At 44.6% G+C, this 25,720-nt stretch overlaps 1 protein-coding gene across 15 annotated transcripts in view; it reads left to right on the forward strand.

Moving 5' to 3' along the window:
- PCNT (pericentrin) overlaps positions 1-25,720 on the forward strand; it is an 820,497-nt gene that overhangs the window by 451,055 nt on the left and 343,722 nt on the right. For all 15 annotated transcript variants that reach the window (XR_004539480.1, XR_004539479.1, XR_004539483.1 and 12 more), the window contains one exon: positions 22,620-23,219. Coding sequence is in view for 5 of the 15 variants with exons in the window: in XM_033944852.1 (XP_033800743.1) it covers positions 22,620-23,219 (600 nt within the window). In the remaining 10 variants the exon portion in view is untranslated. The remainder of the gene's footprint in view (positions 1-22,619; positions 23,220-25,720) is intronic.

Consider the following 25,720-nt stretch of genomic DNA (forward strand, 5'->3'; position numbering starts at 1 on the left):
GAGCAAATGGCTAAAAATGTAAAAAAAGGAGACAAATTTTTTTTCAGATATATTAGTGAAAGGAGGAAAATGAAAAATGGAATTGCTAAACTAAAAGATGCTGGGAACCGATATCTGGAGAGTGATGAAAAACCAAACATGCTAAACAAATAATTATGTTAAGTGTTCACGGAAGAAAATCCAAGAGAAGGACTGAGATTGTCTGGCAAAGTTACACAAGAGAATGGAGTAGATTTTATGCCATTCACAGAGGAGAGTGTTTATGAACAACTTAAAAAACTGAAGGTAGACAAAGTGATGGGACCGAACGGGATCCATCCCAGGATATTGAGAGAGGTTCTGGTGGGTCTTATTAAAGACTTGTTCAACAAATCTCTGGAGACAGGAGTGGTTCCTGGGGATTGGAGAAGAGCGGATGTGGTTCCTATTCACAAAAGTGGTCACAGAGATAAAGCGTGAACCTACAGGACGGAAAGCCTCACTTTGGTTGTTGGAAAAATAATGAAAGTGTTGCTGAAAGAAAGGATAGTGAACTTCCTAGAATCTAATGGGTTACAGGATCTGAGGCAACACTAAAGGTAAATTACTAAAGGTAAATTGTGCCAAACGAACCTGATTTAATTTTTTGATTGGGAGACCAGAGAACTGGATCAAGGACATATGCTAGATGTAATTTACTTAGATTTCAGCAAAGCCTTTGACACGGTTCCTCATAGGATGCTCTTGAACAAACTTGAAGGGCTGAAGTTAGGACCCAAAGTGGTGAACTGGTTTAGAAACTGGTTGTCGGACAGACGCCCGAGGATGGTGGTTAATGGAAGTTGCTCAGAGGAAGGAAAGGTGAGTAGTGGAGTCCCTCAGGATTCGGTGCTGGGGCTGATCCTGTTCAATATGTTTGTGAGTGACATTGCTGAAGTTTTAGAAGGAAAGACGGATGATACCAAGATTTGTAACAGAGTAGACACCGAGGAGAAATATCTGGCAACTAAAATTCAATGCAAAGAAATGTAGAGTAATGCATTTGGGGATTAATAATCGGAAGGAACCGTGTATGCTGGGAGGTGAGAGGCTGATGTGCACGGATGGGGAGAGGGACCTTGGGGTGATAGTGTCCGAAGATCTAAAGGCGAGAAAACAGTGCAATAAGTCGGTGGCTGCTGCCAGAAGGATGCTGGACTGTATAAAGAGAGGTGTAACCAGTAGAAAAAAGAAGGTGTTGATGCCCCTCTACAGATTGTTGGTGAGGCCACACTTGGAGTATTGTGTTCAGTTTTGGAGACCCTATCTGACGAAGGACTTAAGAAGATTAGAAGTGGTGTAGAGGAGGGCGATGAAAATGATCGGAGGTTTGTGCCAAAAGACGTATGAGGAGAGACTGGAAACTCTGAATATGTATACCCTCAAGGAAAGGAGGGACAGGGGAGATATGATTCAGATATTCAAATACTTGAAAGGTATTAACATAGAACAATATCTTTTCCTGAGAAAGGAAAATGCTAAAACCAGAGGACATAATTTGAGATTGAGGGGTGATATACTCAAGAGCAATGTAAGAAAATTCTCCTTTACGGAGAAGGTGGTGGATGCCTAGAATGCGCTCCCAAGAGAAGTAGTGGAGATGAAAACGGTGAGGTTCTTAAAAAAGCGTCGGATGAACACAGAGGATCTAGAATCAGAAAATAATAGTTAATATTAAAGAACTAAGGCCAGTACTGGGCAGACTTGTATGGTCTATATATGTATATGGCCGTTTGGTTGAGGATGGCCTGGGATGGTGTAGATGGGCTGGAGTGAGCTTTGACGGAGACTTCAGTAGTTGGAACCAAAGCACAGTACTGGGCAGAACTTTGGATTCTTGATCAGAAATAGCTAAGAAGAAAAAAAAAAGTTGTAGATAGAATCAGTTTGGGTAGACTGGATGGACCATTCTTTATCTGCCATCATCTACTATGTTTTTGTATATATATTTTTAGTTCCCTCCCCCCCCCCGCCTCCCCCCCAAACTTTACAAACGAGCAGAAGAAACATAGAAACACGATGGCACATAAAGGCCAAATGGCCAATCCAGTCTGCCCATCTGCAATAACTATTATCTCTACCTCCCTAAGCAATCCTATGTCCTTTTTCCACACTTTCTTGAATTCAGACTGTCTCTTGTCTCCCACCACCTCCTGCAGGAGACCATTGCACGGATCCACCATCCTTTCTGTAAAAAAGTATTTCTTTAGCTTACTCCTGAGTCTATCATCTCTCAACTTCATCCTATGCCTTCTCATTCCAGAGCTACCTTTCAAATGAAAGAGATTTGACTCATGTGCATTTGTGCCATGTAGGTATTTAATTGTCTCTATCATATTTCCCATTTCCCACCTTTCCTCCAAAGTATGCATATTGAGATGTTTAAGTCTGTCCCCATACGAGTGATGATAAAGACCATGCACCATTTTAATAGCCTTCCTCTGGACCAATTCCATCCATTTTATATCTTTTTGAAGGAGCAGTCTCCAGAATTGCACACAATATTCTAAATGAGGTCTCGCCAGCATCTTATACAGGAGCATCAATACTTCTTTTTTCTACTGGCCATACCTCTTCCCTTGCACCCTAGCATCCTTCTAGTTTTTGCCATTACCTTTTCATCCTGTTTGGCCACCTTAAGATCACCACATACAATCACACCCAAATCCCGCTCTTCTGTCATGCACATAAGTTCTTTACCCCCTAAACTGTGCCATTCCTTCAGTTTGTAGTAGAGAATGACACGGGGAAAAAATCTGTCCCCGTCACCGCCCCGTCTCTGGCCCACCATCCTCTGCACTGCCCCGTCACATCCGTTCCCTTCACCGCCCCGTCACCGTCACCGCCATCCCTTTTACCGTCCCGTCACCGCCACTGCCATCCTATTCACCGCCCCGTCACCGTCCCCGCAGCATCCATATAAGCCTCAGTACTGCGAAAAACCATGAAGACAGAAGAGAGTTCTGCCACTACTACTACTGCACTAAGAATCTGTTTCAGTGCCTCTGCCCTGTAGTAAAAACAGAACATAAAATAAATCAATTAACTTGTCCTCCCTTTCAATGACGTGTCCCCCATGTTCACCTATAGCTCGAATCAGGTCAATTGTGCACACTAAAAATGCAGGAGAATCTGGAACGTGAGCGCAGGCAGGCAGTGATACAAAAAAAGCAGACACCCGACCGACTGCAGTGTTCCGCCATCTCCCTCCCTCCATCTCACCTTAGATGTAGAGTATGCCGGCTTTCTTTTTCGCCCAGCCGCATGTGCGGGTGCTCATTTGTTCAATATTCTCCTCTGACGCAACCAGAAACAGGAAGTTGCAAGAGAGGAGAAGATTGAGCAACGCGAGCGCGGCTTTTTGAATGCATGCGGCTGGGCGAAAAAGAAAGCCGGCATACTCTACATCAGTGTTTTTCAACCTTTTTACACCTGTGGACCGGCAGAAATAAAAGAATTATTTTGTGGACCGGCAAACTACTAGGACTAAAATTTTAAAACCCTGTTTCCGCCCCATCTTCACAAGCTCAGTCACCTCAGTAACTATAGAAAAATAGACAAATATAGTGCAAAATATAGACAACAGATATAAATTCTCAAAACTGACACATTTTGATCACTAAATTGAAAATAAAATCATTTTTCCTACCTTTGCTGTCTGGTGATTGATTTCATGAGTCTCTGGTTGCATTTCCTTCTGTCTGTGTATCCTTTCTTTCATTTCTTTCTTTCTGCACTCAGGCCCAAGAATTGTCCCTTTCTATTCCCTCCCTCTTTCCTTCCTATGTCCTTAGTGCCCCCGGTGCCTCCTTCCCATGTCTTTAGTGCCCCCGGTGCTTCCTTCCCATGTCCTTAGTGCCCCTTCTGTCTTTAGTGCCCCCAGTGCCTCCTTCCCATGTCTTTAGTGCCCCCAGTGCCTCCTTCCCATGTCCTTAGTGCCCCGTACTGTTGTGCCCCCAGTGCCTCCTTCCCATGTCTTTAGTGCCCACAGTGCCTCCTTCCCATGTCCTTAGTGCCCCTTCTTGTCTTTAGTGCCCACAGTGCCTCCTTCCCATGTCCTTAGTGCCCCCTTTCTGTCTTTAGGGCTCCCAGTGCCTCTTTCCCAAGTCCTTAGTGCCCCTTCCTGTCTTTAGTGCTCCCAGTGCCTCCTTCCCATGTCTTTAGTGCCCCCAGTACCTCCTTCCCATGTCTTTAGTGCCCCCGGTGTCTCCTTCCCATGTCTTTAGTGCCCCCAGTGCCTCCTTCCCATGTCCTTAGTGCCCCTTCCTGTCTTTAGTGCCCCTGGTGCCTCCTTCCCATGTCTTTAGTGCCCCTAGTGCCTCCTTCCTATGTCCCTCTCACTGCCTTCCACACTTTGTCCCAACCCACCCCCAAAGCCTGCCTGCCTGCCTGCCTGTGCCTATCTACCTTTCTCCCTCCCTAGCCAAAGCCAGCCTGCTGCCTCCCTGCCGCTAAAAAAAAAAAGCCTCCCTTCTTTTCCTCTTTTCTTACCGCCATGCTGCAGCTGCTAAAGCCGGAAGTCTTCTTTCCGACTCAATTCTGAAGTCGGAGAGGACGTTCTGGGCCAGCCAGGCAGTGATTGGCTGGCCCAGAACGTCCTCTCCGACGTCGGAAAGACTTCCTGTCGGCTTTAGTAGCTGCAGCATGGCGATAAGAGCAGGAGAAAAGGAGAGGCTTTTTTTTTCTTCGTGCGGACTGGCAGAAATTCAACCGGCGGTTGATCTTCAGTTCAAAGGTGAGGTGGAGGGAGGGAGATGGCGGGGACCGCGCGATCTTGATTGCCTCACTGCGGGGACAAGTTCATTCACCGCTCCACGGGGTGGTGAATGGCCTTGTCCCCATCCCGCAGAGGCCACTATTTTTTGTTCCCCGTTTCGGCGGGTTACCTGCGGCTAAACGCAGCTAGCCGCGGGTAACCGCCACCGTGTTATTCTCTAGTAAACAGCATACAATCTGTTTTACTCTTTTGGGATCTTGCCGGGTTTTTGGGACCTGAAGTAGCCACTGTTGGAAACAGGATACTGGGCTTGATGGACTCATGTTATTTTACCACTAACTATTTTAGCACAGGTCTCATTTTATGCAATGTGACCTAGTTCCAATGACTGGGGTTAATAGTTAAATAACACTTCTTAACAATTGCCCATGTCGATAACATTCCCCGTTAGAATTGTACACAATCAGCCTGGACTAGAACAAGCATGAAAAGACTGTATCAACTGCATAAGAAAACAGCTTGCAGTCTGGCACTGCATAACAATTAGCTTATATATTGGAGAAAGTAGAGAACCTTGTTTGAGTCATCAGAGCCTTTTAGCCTTTCAAAACTTTGTCCTTAGAGCATTATAGTATTCTTCATTGATCATTTTTCCTTTTAAATTCAAAACAAATTCAACCTATCTTGTGTCCCAGCATGAATTCATGTTTCACTCAATTGGCTGTTTCAAGGGAATTAACCCTCCAACTTCCATTTGCAAAAATATCCAATGTTATTCCTTCTATGAGCAATATTTAAATTATGAGGAACAACATTGGGTATTTTTGCTGAATTGTGTGACACCATTTGGGCTGAACATGAAGATTGAAAATGGACAGATGATTTGAACAGCCAGGAGCCTGTCCTGGCCATTTAAATCATTTTGAATATTGAGTCCAATGATAACAGAATTAGGATGATTATAGAAACATAGAACTTTGTTGATCACTAAAAACAGAGGAACCAAAGAAGTGATACACTAGGTGAGACTAAGGGTCTATCAAGCCCAGCATCCTGTCTTTGACATTGGCCAGTCTTGGTCTTTGGAACTGCCTATTGTGTCAGAAGCAATAGGGATTAAGTGACTTGCCCAGGGTCACAAGGAGTGTAGCTCTAACCACTGGATATAGAAGTTGGCTTCTTTTGGGATCTTTAACTCATCGTCGCTAGGACTCGAACCTGAGTCCGTGGCATCTAACACAGAATGGAATTAGTATGGCAAGGTAATGAAGTATTTATGTATTACATATCTATGAAAGGTCCAGCAGCCCCCACCCTCCCTCCACCTTACCTTATATTCCGAGTTTGCCGGCTTCCTTTTTCCCGAGCCGCAAGCGTTCAAAAAGCCGTGCACGCGCGGCTGCGTGAGTCAATCAAACTTCTTCTCTCCTGCAACTTCCTGTTTCCGGTTGCGTCAGAGGAGAAGATTGATTGACTCGCGCAGCCACGCATGCACGGTTTTTTGAACGCGTGCGGCTTGGGAAAAAGGAAGCCGGCAAACTCGGAATATAAGGTGAGATGGAGGGAGGGAGCTGGCTAAACGCTACGGGCGGGCGGGCGGTGGCTGCGGGGACCGCGCAATCCTTGATACCTCACTGTGAATGGCCTTGTCCCCGTCCCCGCAGTGACTGCTATTTTTCTTTCCCCGTTCCGGCGGGTTACCCGCGGCTAAACATGGCTAGCCGCGGGTAACCGCCACCATGTCATTCTCTAGTTTGTAGCACTAGCCAGCATGCTGAATGCTCTGCGATGCTCCAATGGTCATAGAGTTCCTATGAGCATCAGAGCAGTGCAGAACATTCAGCTTCCAGCCAGGGCTAAAACCCCGTGCTTTTGTAAAAAAGGGGGAGGGGTTAGTTTGTGATTACTTATTCCATAGGGTGGTTCTATATTTTGTGTGTATGAAGGACATGGTTTTCTGTTGCATTTACTAGCCTTGTTTGGCGAAATGCATCAGGCATGATTCTTGGGAACAACTTGAATAAACCTGATTTGAATCTCCTTATTGTCTGCCGATCTTCTTTTGTTCCATGTTGGATTCTTTGGTGGACTTGTTTACTTTGTTGTTTCGTTACAAGTTAACATAACATGGAGTGGAACATACTAGAGGAGTTACTTATTTAGTTGTTTATACATACATATCGGTTACAGTTGGATGACAGAGTGAAGCAGTTGAGAGGTGTTGCAAATTTGGTAATTAATATAGACTTATGTTTCGGATAGTATTACTTCTTTACAATTCATTTGAACACTGTATGGGAAGGGTTCAGAGTTAAATTCCTAGGTGAGAAGGGAAGGAAGGGGGATTTGTTCAGAGGTGTTAGAAGAAAAATAATAATAATAATAATTTTATTCTTACATACCGCCATACCAAAAAAGTTCTAGGCGGTTCACAACAAGGTGAGCTAATACATGGGATACAGATAAAATACAAATTAGAATAATGGACTTAAAAACAGATAAAGACAGAAAGCATTTACAATATAATGCAGAAAATACCGTCATAGAACAGATAAAATACATCAAGTTGAATATAAGGAACTTGATTGAAAAAAAATGAATCAGAATGCATTAAGATACTAGCCTATCAAAGAGCTGAGTCTTTAACAATTTTCTAAAATCAAGATAGGAAGAGACCTCTAACATAATTTTTCCAAGCCAAACTGTATGCTGTCACTGGTAATCTTTGTTGTTTGTTTTAAAAAAAAGAAATACAAGTGGAAATAAATAAGAAAACATAAATGTAGGGGGGGGCAGGCTCAGGGGGCCCAGTGTACTTGTGTGCCTAGGGGCCCTCAAAGAAATAACCCTGCCTGGGAGGGGGGGAGCCACTGCTTGCCCTGGATAGGTAGCATGGAATATTACTACTCCTTAGGTTTTGGCCAGGTACTAGTGACTTGGATTGGTTACCGTAAGAACGGGCTACTAGGCTTGATGGACCATTGGTCTGACTCAGTAAGGCTATTCTTATGTTCTTTAGAAAGTAAAAAAGAGAAACTGGGGCCAACATGCCTGGAAAAATAAGATTCTTAAAATGACAAAAGTATAGAAAGGGGTTTTATTTGAATTTATTATGTGGAATATGCGAAATGTACACCTTTGTATTTTGTTGGATATGCTTTTGTGGTTTTCATTTCTCCTGTGTTGTGGTGCATGCCTAGTTTGACTTCTTGGACTTCCCAATTCAATTCTGTCTTTATATCTGTATTTCAAATTTGTGATCCCTTCTGTATTTGGTGATGTTCTGCCTGTGTTTTTTCAAGTGAAAGAGGTGTGGTATTCTGTTTTCATATAGTTTGTGTAGAACTCTAGGACTCTGTGTAATATTGTTCCTCTGCCTATTTATAGGTAGAATTGAATCATAGGAATTAATGCTATTCTTGTTTGGTTGCTGCGAATGTATTTTGAGTTTGGATTTTTTTTTTCAGGTTTTGTATTATTTTTCAGCATGCCTGGTAGTGTAGAGATTTATATTGCTATTTCTTAGACGGCATGAGAATCAGAATGAATATATATGTGACGTAGCTAATAAAAAAAATCCAGGGCCAACCCACCACAGACACACATTGGAAAAACAATCACCCAAGTGGGGGAAACTCAATAACATGAATTAAAGCAAAAAGAACACCACCACTTGATACTGCTGGCTAAAAATAATTGCCGTACAGTGAGAGATTAGAAAAACTTGGGCCTCTTCTTCCTTAAAAAGAGGAGACTGAAAGGGGACATGATAGAAACATTCAAGATAATGAAGGGAATAGACTTAGTAGATAAAGACAGGTTGTTCACCCTCTCCAAGGTAGAGAGAACGAGAGGGCACTCTCTAAAGTTAAAAGGGGATAGATTCCATACAAACGTATGGAATTTCTTCACCCAGAGAGTGGTAGAAATCTGGAACGCTCTTCCGGAGATTATTATAGGGGAAAGCACCCTCCAGTAATTCAAGACAAAGTTAGTCAAGTTCCTGCTGAACCAGAACGTACGCAGGTAAGGCTAGTCTCAGTTAGGGCACTTGTCTTTGACCTAAGGGCCGCCGCGTGAGTGGACTGCTGGGCACGATGGACCAGTGGTCTGACCCAGCAGCGGCAATTCTTATGTTCTTATGAATAAAAGAGGAAGAAAGACCTCAGATTCTCCTCAATGGCAAAGTGAACAACACTGCCATTTCAATGGGGTCACTTTAATCATCGGTCAAAAAAACCCCTCCTTACAATCAATACTCTATGCACCTTAATGAATTGATAGTTTGGCAGAGCCAATTCATGTTAAGCAGAACAAGTCACAAAATGAAACATTGTTTTTTGAAAAACATCATTTTCATTTTTGATCACCTAAAAAAGCAAACAGTGAACAGGTCCCCATTGGGATCAGGACTTTCAGATTAGAAAATAACACGGGGACACATTTTTCCCCATCCCCGCAGCAACTCATTTTCCCATCCCAGTGAGTTCTTTTCCTTTTCCTGCCCCATTCCTGAAAGCTCCATCCTCATCTGCACAAGTTTCAAATACTTTAAAATCATAAGTGTTCGAGGCTTGTGTGGTTAAGGTAGATCTTACAGGAATGGGACAGGAACAGGGACAAAACTCGCAGGGATGGGATGGAGAAATTGAGTTCCTGTGGGGATGAGGAAAAATTTGTCCCTGTGTTATTCTTTATTTCATAAGAACATAAGCAATGCCTCTGCTGGGTCAGACCTGAGGTCCATCGTGCCCAGCAGTCCGCTCACGCGGCGGCCCAACCAGGTCCAGGACCTGTGTAGTAATCCTCTATACCCCTCTATCCCCTTTTCCAGCAGGAAATTGTCCAATTCTTTCTTGAACCCCAGTACCGTACTCTGCCCTATTACGCTCTCTGGAAGCGCATTCCAAGTGTGCACCACACAGAAGATTTAGAATCAGAAAATAATATTAAATATTGAACTAGGCCAGTTACTGGGCAGACTTGCACGGTCTGTGTCTGTGTATGGCCGTTTGGTGGAGGATGGGCAGGGGAGGGCTTCAATGGCTGGGAGGGTGTAGATGGGCTGGAGTAAGTCTTAACAGAGATTTTGGCAGTTGGAACCCAAGCACAGTACCGGGTAAAGCTTTGGATTCTTGCCCAGAAATAGCTAAGAAGAAAAATTTAAAAAAATTAAAAAAAAAAATAAAAAAAAATTTAAATTGAATCAGGTTGGGCAGACTGGATGGACCATTCGGGTCTTTATCTGCCGTCATCTACTATGTTACTATGTTACTATGTTACTTTGGGTAAAGAAGAACTTCCTAGCATTCGTTTTGAATCTGTCCCCTTTCAACTTTTCCGAATGCCCTCTTGTTCTTTTATTATTCGAAAGTTTGAAGAATCTTTCCCTCTCTACTCTCTCTATGCCCTTCATGATCTTGTAAGTCTCTATCATATCCCCTCTAAGTCTCCTCTTCTCCAGGGAAAAGAGACCCAGTTTCTCCAATCTCTCAGCCTATGAAAGGTTTTCCACCCCCTTTATCAGACGCATAGCTCTCCTCTGAACCCTCTTGAGTAACGCCATGTCCTTCTTAAGGTACGGCGACCAATATTGGATGCAGTACTCCAGATGCGGACGCACCATCGCCCGATACAAAGTCAGGATAACTTCTTTCGTTCTGGTTGTAATACCCTTCTTGATTATGCCTAGCATTCTGATTGCCTTCTTAGCGGCCGCTGCGCACTGTGCCATCGGCTTCATTGTCATGTCCACCATTACCCCTAAGTCCCTTTCTTTGGTACTCTCATTTAATAACATCCTTCCCATCGTATAGTTGTACCTCGGGTTTCTGTTTCCCACATGTAATACTTTACATTTCTCAACGTTGAACTTCATCTGCCATCTCATCGCTCATTCCCCTAGTTTGTTCAAGTCCCTTTGCAATTCTTCGCAGTCTTCTTTAGTCCGAGCTCCACTAAATAGTTTGGTGTCGTCTGCAAATTTTATTAGCTCACACTTCGTCCCTGTTTCTAGATCATTTATGAATATATTAAATAGCAGCGGCCCGAGCACCGAGCCCTGCGGGACCCCACTCGTGACCCTCCTCCAGTCCGAGTAGTGGCCCTTCACTCCTACCCTCTATTTCCTACCCGCCAACCAGTTTCTGATCCATCTATGTATGTCTCCTTCCACCCCATGGTTCTTCAGTTTCCGGAGTAGGCATTCATGGGGCACCTTGTCATAGGCTTTTTGGAAATCTAGATATATGATGTCTATGGGGTCTCCTTTGTCCATCCATTTGATAATTCCTTCGAAGAAGTGCAATAAGTTCGTTAGGCACGATCTCACCTTGCAGAAACCATGTTGGCTGGTTATCAGAAGTTTGTTTCTTTCAAAATGTTCATCGATGTTTTCTTTTATCAGTGCTTCCGCCATTTTCCACGGAACCGAGGTCAGACTCACTGGTCTGTAGTTTCCCGGGTCACCTCGTGATTCCTTTTTAAAGATGGGTGTAACGTTGGCTACCTTCCAGTCCTCTGGGATCATGCAGGGATAGATTGCAAATTTGCTTCAGTAGTTCCACTATCTCCTCATTTAATTCCTTCAGAACTCTTGAATGGATTCCGTCCGGACCCGGGGATTTGTCAGTTTTTAATTTTTCTGTTTGCCTGTGTACATCTTCAAGGCTCACTTCCATGGATGTTAATTTTTCTGCTTGATTTCCATTGAAGAATTGCTCAGGTTCCGGTATGTTGGATGTGTCTTCGTTTGTAAATACAGACGAAAAGATCATGTTAAGTCTTTCTGCCACTTCTTTCTCCTCCTTCACCACTCCCTTCCTGTCTCCGTCCTCCAGCGGTCCCACCTCCTCCCTAGCCAGTTGCTTCCCTTTAACATATCTAAAGAACGGTTTGAAATTTCGTGCTTCCCTGGCTAGCCTCTCTTCATACTCTCTTTTGGCTTTTCGAACCACTCAGTGACATTCTTTTTGATACTTCCTGTGCTCTTTCCAGTTCCCCTCAGTTTTGTCCTTTTTCCATTTCCTGAATGAGTTTTTCTTATTGCCTATTGCTTCCTTCACTATTTTAGTTATCCATGCTGGGTCTTTTGTTCGGCTCTTTTTGCATCCCTTTCTGAATCTGGGGATATACAGATTTTGCGCCTCGCTCACTGTGTTTTTGAGAAAAGACCAGTCATGTTCTACCGTTTGCCATTTTTTGGAAGTATTCCTAAGTTTCTTCCTTACCATTTCCTTCATTGCTTCATAGTTTCCTTTCCTGAAGTTGAAAGTTGTCGTTATGGTTCTCTTTCCTTTTGGTATTCCTACCTCAACCTTGAACTTGATCATGTTATGATCGCTGTTTCCCAAAGTCCCACTACCTCTACTTCCTTTGTAGGTCCCCTTAACCCATTTAGGATTAGATCCAGAGTGGCATTTCCTCTCGTTGGTTCTCTAACAAGCTGTTCCATGAAACAATCTTGTATAGCCTCCAGGAATTCTGTCTCCCTAATGCATTTTGAGCTTCCAAGACTCCAGTCTATCCCGGGGTAGTTGAAGTCTCCCATAATAACCGTGTTACCGCTTTTGCATTCTCACTTCATCTCGGCTTCCATTTCTTCATCGATATCTCCGGTTTGCCAGGGTGGACAATAGTATAGGCCCATCTTTATTTCAGGCCCTTTCCTTCCCGGTATTTTAACCCATAGCGATTCCAGCTTGTTGGTCGTCTCTGCTGTGTCCATTTTTGTCGATTGTATGCTTTCTTTTATGTATAGGGCTATTCCACCTCCTTTCTGTCCTGATCTGTCCTGGCGATAGCTGTATCCCATTTGTTTTCTTCATTCCACCACGTTTCAGAGACTCCAATGATGTCTATGTTCTCTGCATTGGCCATGGCTTCTAATTCCCCCATTTTGTTTCTTAGACTTCTTGCATTAGTATATATGCAATTTAGATCCTGGTATTTTCTTGTCTTCATTTCCTTTCCCAGTACTTCGGTCTTTAGTTTCTTCTCTTTTGTTACATTCCTTCTAACCTCCTCTTCTGGGTTAGTCGACTCCTGTAATTTGTCCATTGTTTCTTCCCAGCCTTTTTTCCCCTCGGTATCTTCACGGGATACCTTCTTCCGAATCATCGACGCTTTGGTCGACTGTCAGCTTTCCCCTTCTTCTTAGTTTAAAGCCTGTTCTATTCCTCTCCTGACGTTGTTTGCTAGAAGTCTTGTTCCTGCCGCACTCAGATGCAGTCCATCTCTCCTGTAGAGTTTGCTCTTGCCCCAGAACGTTGTTCAGTTCCTCACGAAGTGGAACCCTTCTTCCTCACACCATCTCCTCATTCACACATTTATTGATTGAAGTTCCTCCTGCCTTTTCACATCTGCCCTCGGTACTGGTAGGATCTCTGAGAACGCTATCTTCTGGGTCCTCATCTTCAGCTTCCTTCCCATAATCTTGAACTGTTCTATCAGCATGCTTCTTCTGTAGTTTCTCCTGCTGACATTATTCGTCCCGATGTGGATCATTACTGTGGTCTCTTCCGTCTCCGCTCCTTCCAGGATCTTTCCAATTTTGTCCATGATGTGCTTGATTCTCGCTTCTGGGAGGCAGTTCACCAGTCGATCCTCTCTCCCTCCTGCTATGTGGCTGTCCACATGCCTCAGGATCAAGTCTCCCACTAGGATCGCTGACTTTCCCTTCTTTAGGTTTCGCTTCGGTCTCGGGTCAATGTCCTCGGTGTGCTTCGCTGCTTCCTCTCCTGGGCATCAACTAGCCATTTTCTCCCCCTCGTGCGATGTTCCTCTGTAGGTGTCTTCTATGAGGTCATCTGCTTCTTGTTCTCCCTTCCATGTTGGTGTTGGTGTAACTTCATCGTTCATCTGAAGTTCGTTTTCTTCCACTCTCCTCCTGTAGGCTTCCTCAATGAATTTCTCGAGTTCCCTGACCTCCTCCTCAATGTGTCTCTCATTCATGAAGTCTATAGCTGTCCTGATTGGGTCCTCTGTAGTGTAAAGTCCTTCTAGCTCTTGTATCTTGTCCTCTAGTTGCTTTACTTCCTTCTTCAAGCTTTCCAGCTCCTGGCACCGACCGCATACATATGACTGTCTCCCCGAGGTGAGGTAGTCATACATATGACAGTCTGTGTAGAATACTGGAAAGCTCATCTGGTTTCCCTCTGCTTCCATTGTCGTTCTCTCTCTCTCTCTCTCTCTCTCTCTCTCTCTCTCTGCCTGCTGCTGGTGTCCTTCTCTCTCTCTCTCTGCCTGTTCTGCCTACTGCTGGTGTCCTCTCTATCTCTCTCTCTCTGCCTGCTGCTGGTGTCCTCTCTCTCTCTCTCTCTCTGCCTGCTGTTGGTATCCTCTCTCTCTCTCTGCTGCTGGTGTCCTCTCTCTCTCTCTCTCTCTTTCTCTGCCTGCTGCTGGTGTCCTCTCTCTCTCTCTCTGCATGCTGCTGGTGTCTTCTCTCTCTCTCTCTGGCTGCTGCTGGTGTCCTCTCTCTCTCTCTGCCTGCTGCTTGTGTCCTCTCTCTCTGCCTGCTGCTGGTGTCCTCTCTATCTCACTCTCTCTGCCTGCTGCTGGTGTCCTCTCTCTCTCTTTGCCTGCTGTTGGTGCCCTCTCTCTCTTTCTCTGCCTGCTGCTGGTGTCCTCTCTCTCTCTCTCTCTGCATGCTGCTGGTGTCCTCTGCCTCTCTCTCTCTGCATGCTGCTGGTGTCCTCTCTCTCTCTGCCTACTGTTGGTGTCCTCTCTCTCTCTGCTTGCTGCTGGTGTTCTCTCTCTCTCTCTGCCTGCTACTGGTGTCCTCTCTCTCTGCCTGCTGCTGGTGTCCTCTCTATCTCTCTCTCTGCCAGCTGTTGGTGTCCTCTCTCTCTCTGCCTGCTACTGGTGTCCTCTCTCTCTGCCTGCTGCTGGTGTCCTCTGCCTCTCTCTCTCTGCATGCTGCTGGTGTCCTCTCTCTCTCTGCCTACTGTTGGTGTCCTCTCTCTCTCTGCCTGCTGCTGGTGTCCTCTCTCTCTCTGCCTACTGTTGGTGTCCTCTCTCTCTCTGCCTGCTGCTGGTGTCCTCTCTCTCTCTCTCTTCCTGCTGCTGATGTCTTCTCTCTCTTTCTCTGCATGCTGCTGTTGTACTCTCTCTATCCCTCTCTGCCTGCTTGCTGTCCTTCCCTGGTGTCCTTGGGTGTAGTGACTTGGCCCTTCTTGAGGCCTTTCGCAAAGGTGCTCTCGCTAAGGTGAGCGCCTTTACCGCGCGCCGTTGGCTCCTCCCCTTTTAAGGGGGAGCTTCGAGTCTGCTTCGGGCGATGTCAGGGAGTGGGCGGAGCTACCTCTTGCCTCAGCCTCTCCCCTCTGCCTTCTCTCTGCTCCCTCGTGCCTTCTTCGTTGGATTTTCTCCTCTCTCCCTCCTCTGCCCGACTTCACCTGCCTGCCTCAAACTCAGGCAAGTGCTAGTAGTTTAATATAGTAAGGTCCATAGAGTGTTAATTGTATTTTTGACCATTGATTAAATTGATCCCATTGAATAGGCAGTGTTATTCACTTTACCATCGAGGATAGTCTAAGGCAGTATTCTTTAACCACCGGACCACAGACCGGTGCCGGTCCACAGAAATTTCCTGCTGGTCCATGCAGGGCCAGCGAGATCAGGGGTGCCCAATTCAGTACTTACCTGCAGCAGCGCAGCGATTCACTTAGGCAGCCTTAAGGCTTTTGATGAATCGTGGCCCGCCTCTAATGATGCAACTTCCTCTTTCCTCAGAGGCCAGCGCGACCCATCAAAGGACACAAGGCTGCCTAAGTGAATTTCTGTGCTGCTACAGGGAAGTATTGAGAGCTACTGGGAGGGGAGGGGAGGGAAGGGGAGGAAGCCACTGTTGGAGGATGGGAAGCTGCTGGACAAGGGAAAATAAAGGGAGAGCTGCTACTGGACTTGGAGGGAGAGAGAAGAGAGATGCTGCTGGGGGGGGAGGAGGGAAAGGGAAGGGAAGAGAGTTGCTGCTGGACAGGGGAGGAGGAAAAAAGGAAGGAAACAGGGAGATTAGAGGAGGGGAAGGAGTCAGGATGGAATGGAGAGGTCAGATGAGGGAAAGGGGAGAGACTGAGGAATGAGAAAGTAGAGAGAGATTGATGCTGAGAAGGGCGTCAGCAGAGAAATAAGAAGAGGTAAAAATGAAGAGAGCAGTGAAGCTGAAATGAATCATGTAAAAAGGAGAGAGGGGCGCAGGCTGAATGGAAAGGGGAGAGGGGCATAGAAAGAAGGCAGATACCATATGGAAGGGGAGAGGGCAGACAGTGGATGGAAGGGGCAGATGCTGGATTGAAGAGACAGAGAGGGCAGACACTGGAAGGAAGAGAGTGAAAAGAAGATGAAAGCAGAAACCAGAGACAACAAAAGGTAGAAAAAAGTAATTTTATTTCTATTTTGTGATTAAAATATATCTGATTTGAAATATGTATCCTGTTAGAGCTGTTAGAAATAACTGGGGACTGCAAAGCCCAGGCAGTGCTTTTTTAGCTTCCAGCTGGCTTACGGCTCTCTCTGACCAGGAGGTAGTTGCCCTAGTTGCACTCTCCTAACACTGTTCCTGTCATGTGTGACTGCGGTATTCTGTCAGCATGATATTTCTGTGTAGCATTCTGTAATAATTTGGCTTATTCAGTTTTCTTGATAGTAGAGGGGATATATGTGAAGGGGAGAGAGGGGTTTTGTTGATCCTTGCTCTATATTATTTGTATTTATAAAATGACAGTAGTACAGAATATTGTTTCTTTTTATACTTTAATAAAATATGTTCAATATAAAATCATAACTATTTGAGGCTTGTGCAGATGGGATCAGATAGTTGACGGAGATGAGGTTTTTTATTTCAGTCTTAGTAGTTTCTGGTCCACGAAATAATTATTTTATATCCGCCGGTCCATAAGTGTAAAAAGGTTGAAGAACACTGGTCTAAGGTATTTTTTTCCTCTTTTTCAATTATTTCTGGCTGGCACTATTGAGCAGTGGTGTCATTTTTGCTTTAATGCATGTTGTTGAGTTTCTCCCACTTGGGTAGTCAGTCATATGTATGTATACTACATAATTTCTTTATATGATCAATTCCTTGGAGAAATTTTGCTAGCTATGATCTTCGTGTATTTGTGGATGTTTACTTTTAATTTATAAATACTGCCATACTGTATCTAACTAAAGGTCCTTGAGGATCTTGTATGAAGTTTGTCATGTTTGCGACCATTGCCCATTAGATATGTTCCAACTGAAAAAAAGTTAAGAACCACTGGTATAGAGTGAGGTGGTCCCACAAGACAGCAGCAGATGAGAAGTGGTGTGTGTGTAGTGTAGCCATTCCCAATCCAGTCCTTGGGGCACACCTAATCCTATCGGGTTGTTGGGATATCCACAATGAATATTCATGAATTAGATTTGCATGAAATTGAGATGGTACATGCAAATCTATTATTACCCACCAATCCAGTCTTTGGGGCACACCTAGTCCTATCGGGTTGTCAGGAATGAATATTCATGAGTTAGATTTGCATGAAATTGAGATGGTACATACAAATCTATTAATACCCAGCACAAGATCTATCTTTAAATCACAAATATATTATTAAATAGTGACCATAGTGATCAGTTAAAGTAACACCAAAACACTGCCAGAGGTGTTAACAAACACACCATAGTTTCAAGTTTATTTAAAATATTTGATTTCATCGCAAAATCAAAATCCACTGTGATTTACACTTATCTAATATAATAAAACGGTAAGCCGCGCATGCGCACTCCCACCTGCATGCGTCCGTTTTCCGTGAGATGTAGGGAACCTTAGGTAGGAGTGCGCTTGCGCGCTTACGTCACCAGCCGCCGATGCCTCCACAAGCCGGGACCGCAGCCAGCCGCTGATCTCCGTTCCTCAAGTGGGCGGGCGGGGGGAGGGGTGTCTCTGAGGAGAGGGATCGTGGCGGCCCATCGCCCCCACCGAGGAGCCCAGCAACTTTCCGCTCTTAAACTGACCCGAGTCCTTTGCTGCCCCCCTTCCCTTCTACCTACCCGGCGATTCCAGCAGCAGTCTTCACATGCTGCTTCGGGCCCTTCTACTGCCCTGATTTGCTCTGCCGCGTCTGATGATGTCAACAGGGACATGCCAGAGTAAATCAGGGCAGTAGAAGGCCCCGAAGCAGCGTGTGAAGACTGCTGCACACGCTGCTTGAATCGCCATGTGTAGTCGGGCCGCGGGAAGGGAAGGGAAGGAGGGGGAGCGGCAAAGGATTCGGGTAAGTTTAAGAGCCGGGTGTAGTTGAATCACCATGTGTAGTCGGGACCGCGGGTAGGGAAAGGGGGTAGAGGAAATGCTAATGCTGCTGCACAGGGAACTGGTGGGGGGGGAAATGGAGGGGGAGGGGATGCTGCTTTGGACAGACAGACAGAGGGAGGAAGGGAGACAGAAAGAAAAGAAGAAAGACACAGGGGCAGGGAGATACACAGAAAGACAGACAAAGGGGGCCAGGGACAGAGACAGACAGAAAGAAAGACAGCGGGAGTCGCGTCAGGAGGGGTGCGGGATGCGGCAGAGGGAACTTTTCCAATGGGTGCAACTGGGCGGCTGTCGGGACCTCTGATCAGGGGCAGAGCAAGGTAAGTGTATCATAGGGCTAAGAAGGAGGAAGGGGGGGGAGAAAAAGGAAGGGATGCCTACTGCTGGACTGGGGGAGAAGGAAAGAGGTGCTGATGGACAGGGGGGGGTGAAGAAAAAGGAACGGAGGCCTAATATTGGACAGGGGGAGAAGGAAAGAGGTGCTGCTGGACAGGGGGGGGTAAAACAAAGGGAGAAGGACTGCTGCTGCATAAGAAGAGCAGTGAAGGGGTGGTGGTGGACACAGGGAGGTAAAAGGAAGGGAGAATGGACAGGGGGAGCAGGCAAGGGGTGGTGATGGACAGCCAAGGAAAAAGAAAGACAGAAAGAAAGAAAGCGGCTAAGGAGAGAGAGAGAAAGAAATAAAGACAGACACACACACACATATTCTAGCACCCGTTAATGTAACGGGCTATAAGACTAGTTTATAATATTGGGTTAAAAAAAACAAAATAGTCATAATAATTAAACTAGCCAATTAGTACTATTTACCAAACAATACATATGAGAAAGAGAGGGAAGAAAAAAAATATTAAAGGATTAAATACAATTTGTAAACAAATAAAAAGGGTTGGATAATGAAACAAGAGGTTGGGGGAGGTTACCCACTTAATTTTTGCTTACCAGCACAGCTAGTCCTCTGTAAAGTATCCTTAGAAATGATTCAGTTAAAAGTGTTCTTAAAATGCCAGCTTTTTAGAAGACTTTTAAACTTACTGAGTAATTTTTCTTCTCTTATAGCACTCCCTACCTGCCCCCCATATATTAGTATCCAAAAGATCTAATAGCTGATTACTTATCTTGTATCTTTGGCAGGCGGGTAAAGGAATAGTCTTATCAATGTGAAGAACCCCGTAGGGCTGCACCAGCAATTGTGATTTCTCCAAAATGTGAATAAAGTGAAAAAAACAAATATGTCCAAATGCCCAAAAAATCAAACGGTTCCAATTCCCAATTCAATTCAATCAAGTTGTTTCTTTCCTCAACATAAACTAAACTAAACCTTAAGTTTGTATACCGCATCATCTCCATAAAGATAGAGCTCGGCACGATTTACAGGTAAATTCAATAAATGAGGGAAGGACATAATAAGAAATTAGAGATTATGAAGAATATAGCTAGCTTTAACCCGATTCACTAAACGGCCCACTACCTATTTAACAATCCGATCTGATTCACCTATGCAAATGAGTAAAACCCCATACAAAATAGCCTAGCGACTGATTCACTAACAATTGCTTGGTTATTTTGCATCAGGTTTTATGATTGTAAAACTTGACTGCTGTAGACCTGTCGGTAACTGTGTTACCGACAGGTCTGCCTGGGGTTTTTTTTCCATTTTTTTAAATAGCACTGATATTTTGTGTGACTTGCACACGCAAAATATCTGCCCAATTAAAATCTTTTTTAAAAAAGACACCCCCCTGACAAAGTGCCTCTCCCCCTCCCTCCCCCCCAAAATCCCCCCACCGCCACTCCTCCCCCAGTGACCCCCGACAAATGTGGTGACCCACCTGACCCTAAAACAAATGACAGGAGGGATGCCCACTACCTCCTGCCATGAAGGAACTCCCCCCCCCCCAAAAAAAAGGCAGGACAGATGAAAGCTCCCTCCTGCTACTGAAGGCCCCCCTCCCCCCTTCAGGCCCCCAAGCCCCGTACCTTAAAAGTTGGGAGCAGGAGGTACTGAAAACGTCTCCTGTGGAGTTTGGACAAGATGGCTGCCTGAAGTCTCCACAAAGCCGTCACACCGACAAATGGTTTTATGATGAAGAGGAAGTCTAAGACCTGGGCCTTTCCATCGGTACCCGGCTCTGCTAATTTATCTGGCCCGATGGATCGGTTTGTGGAGTGGAGATCCGCTATTGCTCAGGAGGATAATGCTTCGGCGCGAGGAAGGAGTCAGACGGAGGATTTCCAAGTCTTATTTGAAGCGATCAGCTTTTCTCCTGAAGATTGAAAAACACAAACACAATTGCACTAGGTGTCTTTTTTAACGCCGGGAGGTGAAAACGAGGAGGCTTTGCTTTGTGGAGGTGGCCACCAGAGTTGGCCTGTGGCCCGAGCAAAGCCTTTACAGCCATCGATGGGGTCGAAAAGGACTGGCTTAACACCGGGGATAAACTGAAAGGAAACCCAGAAAGCTATTCCTATGGTCTCTAATTCAGTGAGTACTGATAGTTCAGGACAACATGCAAAGTTAACTTTATTGCTTAGATCAGCTGTAGTTAACTTACATGCAATTTGGGATACAATAGGAGCATTACAGATTCGTTGGGGACTCAAATCCACAGATCTCTTCTCACTGTAAAGAAATATTGTCTGACTCGATGGTAATTAAAGAAAGAGTTAATACCTTGGAAAATAAAGTGACTGAGTTTAATACCCAAATGGAATCAGTTGAAGCCCAAGGTCAAACTTGAATTAAAGAAAGTGGGAATATTCACCACAAATTTGAGATTATGGAGAACAGTATCAGAAGACATAATTTAAGATTAATAAACTTTCCTAAAATGATATCTGTACCAGCTATTGACATGTTTAAGAAATATCTGTCTGGAGTGTTAAAAATTCCTGAAACTTCCTACCCACCGATATCAGGGGAAGAAAAAAAGTTTGCCAGCCCAGCAGGGTCTATCTTTAGACAGCCTGGACTTAACAAATATTCTTGAAAGATCAGATGTGGAGGCAGTTGTACCAACAATACTGTTAATACAGCTAGTACTGGACACTGATAGGGAATAGTTACTATAATGTCTTGTTTCTAAATAAAAAAAATCTGTATATACCCGGACGTGGCTAGGGTCACCCAAAAAAGGAGACAACAATTTTTATTGTTACGTTCTCAAGTTCTACAGCTGGGAGCAATGTATTTCCTTAGATACCCATGCAAATGTTTAATTATATTTCAAGGAATTAGATATGTTTTTTTTGAGCCCAGGAAAAGCAGTGGTATCCTCAAGTACTCCCTCTAATGTTTAGCCATGTGCTTCGATTAAATTTTGAATGGATCCATATCAGGCACCAGTTTCCTAGAAATGTAAAATGATCCCGTCTTTGTCTTGGTAGCCCTCCTCCAGTATAGTGGACTAACTAGCAGGGTATATTATATTTGAGTTCCTTGGATTGATATTTGATATTGTCATTTACTTTGCTTATTTCTGAATGATTGTTTATTTCATCATGTAAAATGCAAACTTTAATAAATAAAACATTTTTTTTAAAAAGCCTCCTGCTCCTCCTCTCTCGCCAATGACACTGGGCCTTAGGTCCCTCCCTGGTGCATCATGTGATGCAAAGGGAGGGGCCTAAGGCCCTGATTGGCTCAGGCGCCTTGGGCTCCTTCCATCAGGGACTTCCTTAGGGATGAGCCTAAGGAAGTCCCTGATTGGCCATTGTTTTGCCAAAGCAATGGCCAATCAGGGACTTCCTTAGCCTACTCCCTAAGGAAGTCCCTTATTAGCTTAGGCACCTCATGTCTCTCCCAAAGAAGGAGCCCGAGGCATCTGAGCAAATCAAGGCCTTAGGCCCCTCCCCGTGCATCACATGATGCATCGGGGTGGGGGCTAAGGCCCACAATTCGTCAGAGGAGCAGGAGGGACTGAGCACCCCTCCTGCTCCCAACTTAAGGTATGAGGAGGGGGCAGGGGGCAGGGGGCACCAGTGTCTGCTATCCAGTGGCAGGAGGAAGTGGGCATCCCTCCTGCCATTTGTTTTTTTTTTTTTTGGGAAGGGCGGAAGAAGAGGGGCCAATGGCAGGAAGGAGTGGGAATCCCTCCTGCCAGTCGTTTGCGGCAGCGGCAGCATGCATTTTTTGGGGGGGTTTGGAGGGGGAAGGGGGCTTAAAAAAATTTTTTTTTTAATTGGGCAGATATTTTGCGTGTGTAATACACGCCAAATATCTGTGACATAAAAAAAAAACCCCGGCAGAAGCCCTAACAGCAGTGACAGGAGACTGCTTCTCCTGTCACTATTGTCAGGGCTTTGCCCTTACTCATTGAGCGATTGAGTCGGGGAGTATGTATGCAAGTGATTTGCACCTCCATGCAAATCACTTGCATGCAAAAAAGATAGTGAATCAATTGTTGTTTCAAAATCGGCCAGAGAATCAGCCAACAGCGATTGAATCACTATTTTTGGTAAATCTGAGCCTTTGTCATGAATTCTTAGGTTGTTTCTGATGTGCTGCTTATAAGGATTAATTTGAATACCACATGAAAAACTTTAATTTGAATGTCCTAGCTCAATGCTAAAAAAAGATTTTCTGTTTCTCCTGAACAGGATTTAAAGGCAACTCTTGAAGAGAAAAAAAGTCTGAATAAACAGCTGTCTATTGCCTTAGAATCTGAGCAAGCTTCCAACAGCAATCTGAGGAAAGAACTACAGATTGAGTATTCACGTTGTGAAGCACTGCTCTCCCATGAGCGTAGCAAGCTATCAGATTTTCAATATATTCTCACTTTGGAGAGGCAGCGATCTAAGGATCTGGCAGCTACTATAAACTACGAGCGAACTGTGTTGGAACAACTCACTAAGAAGCATCAAGAGCAAAATTCATTTAAAGACCAAGGAACACTGATGGAGCAAAGCTTTGTGCAAGAGCTGCAAGCTCAGCTTATGGAAGAAAGGAAACATATTGCAGAATTAGCTGACATAATGGAGAAAACTCAACAGCAGACTGCTTTGGCCAAAAGGCAGGCAGAATTTGAGCTTCAGAAAAGTCATGATGAGACTCAGAAGGAGAGGGAATTCAGAAAGAAGTTGCAGTCTGCTTTGGAGTTGCTACAGAGAGACAGAGAAACCCAACTTCTGATCATGAGAGAAGAGCAGCAGGAAGGGAATGACCGGGAAAAGGTTTGGGCAAGAGACCAAGCAATGCTGGTGAGAGTGTAATACATTTAATTAAAAAGTCCAAGAATAACGTTAGCAGTTCCAGAACTCTCAGATGTGATTTATTTCATCAGATGACAGCAGATATCCTGTATTCCTTTAGACAGGTTTAAGGTTTAATCAATTGATATGCTGGCAGTAACATTTGTGAGGTCAATATTGAACAGCAGCTGTCAATGTATAATTAAAGTGCCAGCAGCTGCAATTAAACTGAAAGCATTATATTTAGATACCAGACAATGCTAAGTATTGGTACATAGACTAAACTGCGCAAGACAATCACGCGTGGACAATGCAGGGCAGACAGTCGCATGCAGGACGTCAGCACACTGGATTAAAACACTATTTTAAAGCACTCTGAGGGGGGGGGAACAACCCCACTTTACTTAGAACTGTTGGGCTCTCCCATTATAGAGGAAACAGCCTTTTTCCCTCTTTTTTAGGGAAAAATTTCAGTTTCCTCTGTAATGGGGGTTCCCCCCAACAGGAGTGCCAATAGTTCTAAGTAAAGTGGGGGGTTCCCCCCTCCTCAAAGCGCTTTAAAATAATGTTTTAATCCAGCGCACTGACATCCTGTGCGCGATTGTCTGCCCGGCATTGTCTGCGCGTGATTGTCTTGCGCGGTTTTGACTTGTTATCTAAGTATCGGATTTCAGTGCTAACTCGGAATTACCTTATGGTTAGCAGCTTTATTCACACCTCTAACCAGATAAAGTTAGGACAGTCTTGATCTTATTTAAATAGTGACTATATTCAGGCTGCTAAATCATAGCTAAATAGAAACCTCCAACACTGTTCAGGTAGTGTCAGGGTGTTCAGATAAAGCATTTAACATCTCTATCCAGTTAGTGTTGCTAAATATCTCCTCTCACCTAGCACTTTACCTGGTTTGCAACACTTATTAACCGTTAAGGGCCTTTAAATATTGACCCCTATGTTTATTTAAAAAAATTATTTCCAGTGCAATAGGCGAGACATTCTAGACAACAGGTTTATTTCCCTATACTCGTACGGAAGGAATCCACTCCGGATTTTTCACTCTGTCTCCAGTGTACTTTACAGATCAGCTTAGCGCCCTCTAGCAGTCTTTCCTTGTGCACGTATCTCTACAGCTGTGTATGTTCTGCTCTCCTCATTTTTATTATTTTACTTCAATATGTACTTTTTTAAAAAATTTTATTTATTCAATTTTTCTATACTGTTCTCCCAGGGGAGTTCAGAACGGTTTACATGAATTTATTCAGGTACTCAAGCATTTTAATTACCAATATTCTGTGATAATGTAAATAATCACAATCAAATATCACAGCTTAGATTATTATTTTACTTCAACATAGTTTCATCCCCTTTGCAGGTATTTTCATGTCTTAAGTAATTTGGAAGCTTTGCCTGCTTGTGAATTCACAGACTTCGGTCTGTAGCTGACAGGCCCATCCCTTTTGGGTACCTGTTGGCCAGTCTGCATGGTAATCCTTGGAGCTCAGGGCCATCCCTGAAGTTGTCTCACTGTCCACTAAGCAGGGGTCGAGCACAGACTGTTAGGTGCGCTTAGGGGGCTCAGCGGTGTCCCGCAGCATGCTGGCTGCGTTTTCGCGCCTCCACCCGTCCTGGTGCACATCCAGTGGTCCGCAGGGGTGGAGGCGTTGTCAGACAGTGAAGTCTGACTGGCAGCCCGAAGATCACTTTGGAGAAGGCTTTCCCAGCAGTGTGGCAGTGAATTCTAGCCGGCTACTGACTCAGAGCTTGAAGCAGGTGCATCCCAATGTCTCTGGTAACAGTACAAAGTATATAGAAAATACTCTAAGTATACAAAACTCTTTAAATAATCCAAAGAAAAAAAATTTTTTTAATGTTTTTTTAGAGCCTCAGTCCCACCACTCCACATCCTCAAATATCTTTCATAGCAGTGAGCTTTATGTGGTAATCTCCTCATCAGCTTATACTGTTTAAACTTTTTTTTCCAATTCTATCAGACGGTTTAAAGTGCACCGTGCTTTGTGCTAAATTCTTCCTATATCTCAAAAGTGCAAGCGCTTTATCATTTACTTCATACCGATTAATACCAGTTGATAAAGATTTCATAAAGTATCTATATAATAAAACCGTAGGCGGCGCATGCGCATTCTTATCGGCGTGCTTCCATGATCCGTATGTCCGTGGCCGCCAAGAGTGCAGTATGCCCCACGCTTACTATGGCCCCACGCGCAGCTGAGTTCGGCACGGCGGTTTCCCCAGATAGGGGAAGTCGAACAACTCACTCCCGACGCCCAGCTGAGTTCGGCACGGCGGTTTCCCCAAATAGGGGAAGTCGAAAAATTCACTCCCGGCTCTCCTCGGCATGGCGGTTTCCCCAGATAGGGGAAGCCGAACAGCTCACTCCCGCCTTTGTGAAGCGACACTTGTTGAAGCGACAAAATGTTATGATAAGTACTTCAATCCACTAAAATCGATCTCTATATACTGCACCTATCAAAGCTGACAATCCTGTAGAA

This window comes from Geotrypetes seraphini, chromosome 5 (assembly GCF_902459505.1).
Source record: "Geotrypetes seraphini chromosome 5, aGeoSer1.1, whole genome shotgun sequence".
Taxonomy (NCBI): Eukaryota; Metazoa; Chordata; class Amphibia; order Gymnophiona; family Dermophiidae; genus Geotrypetes; species Geotrypetes seraphini.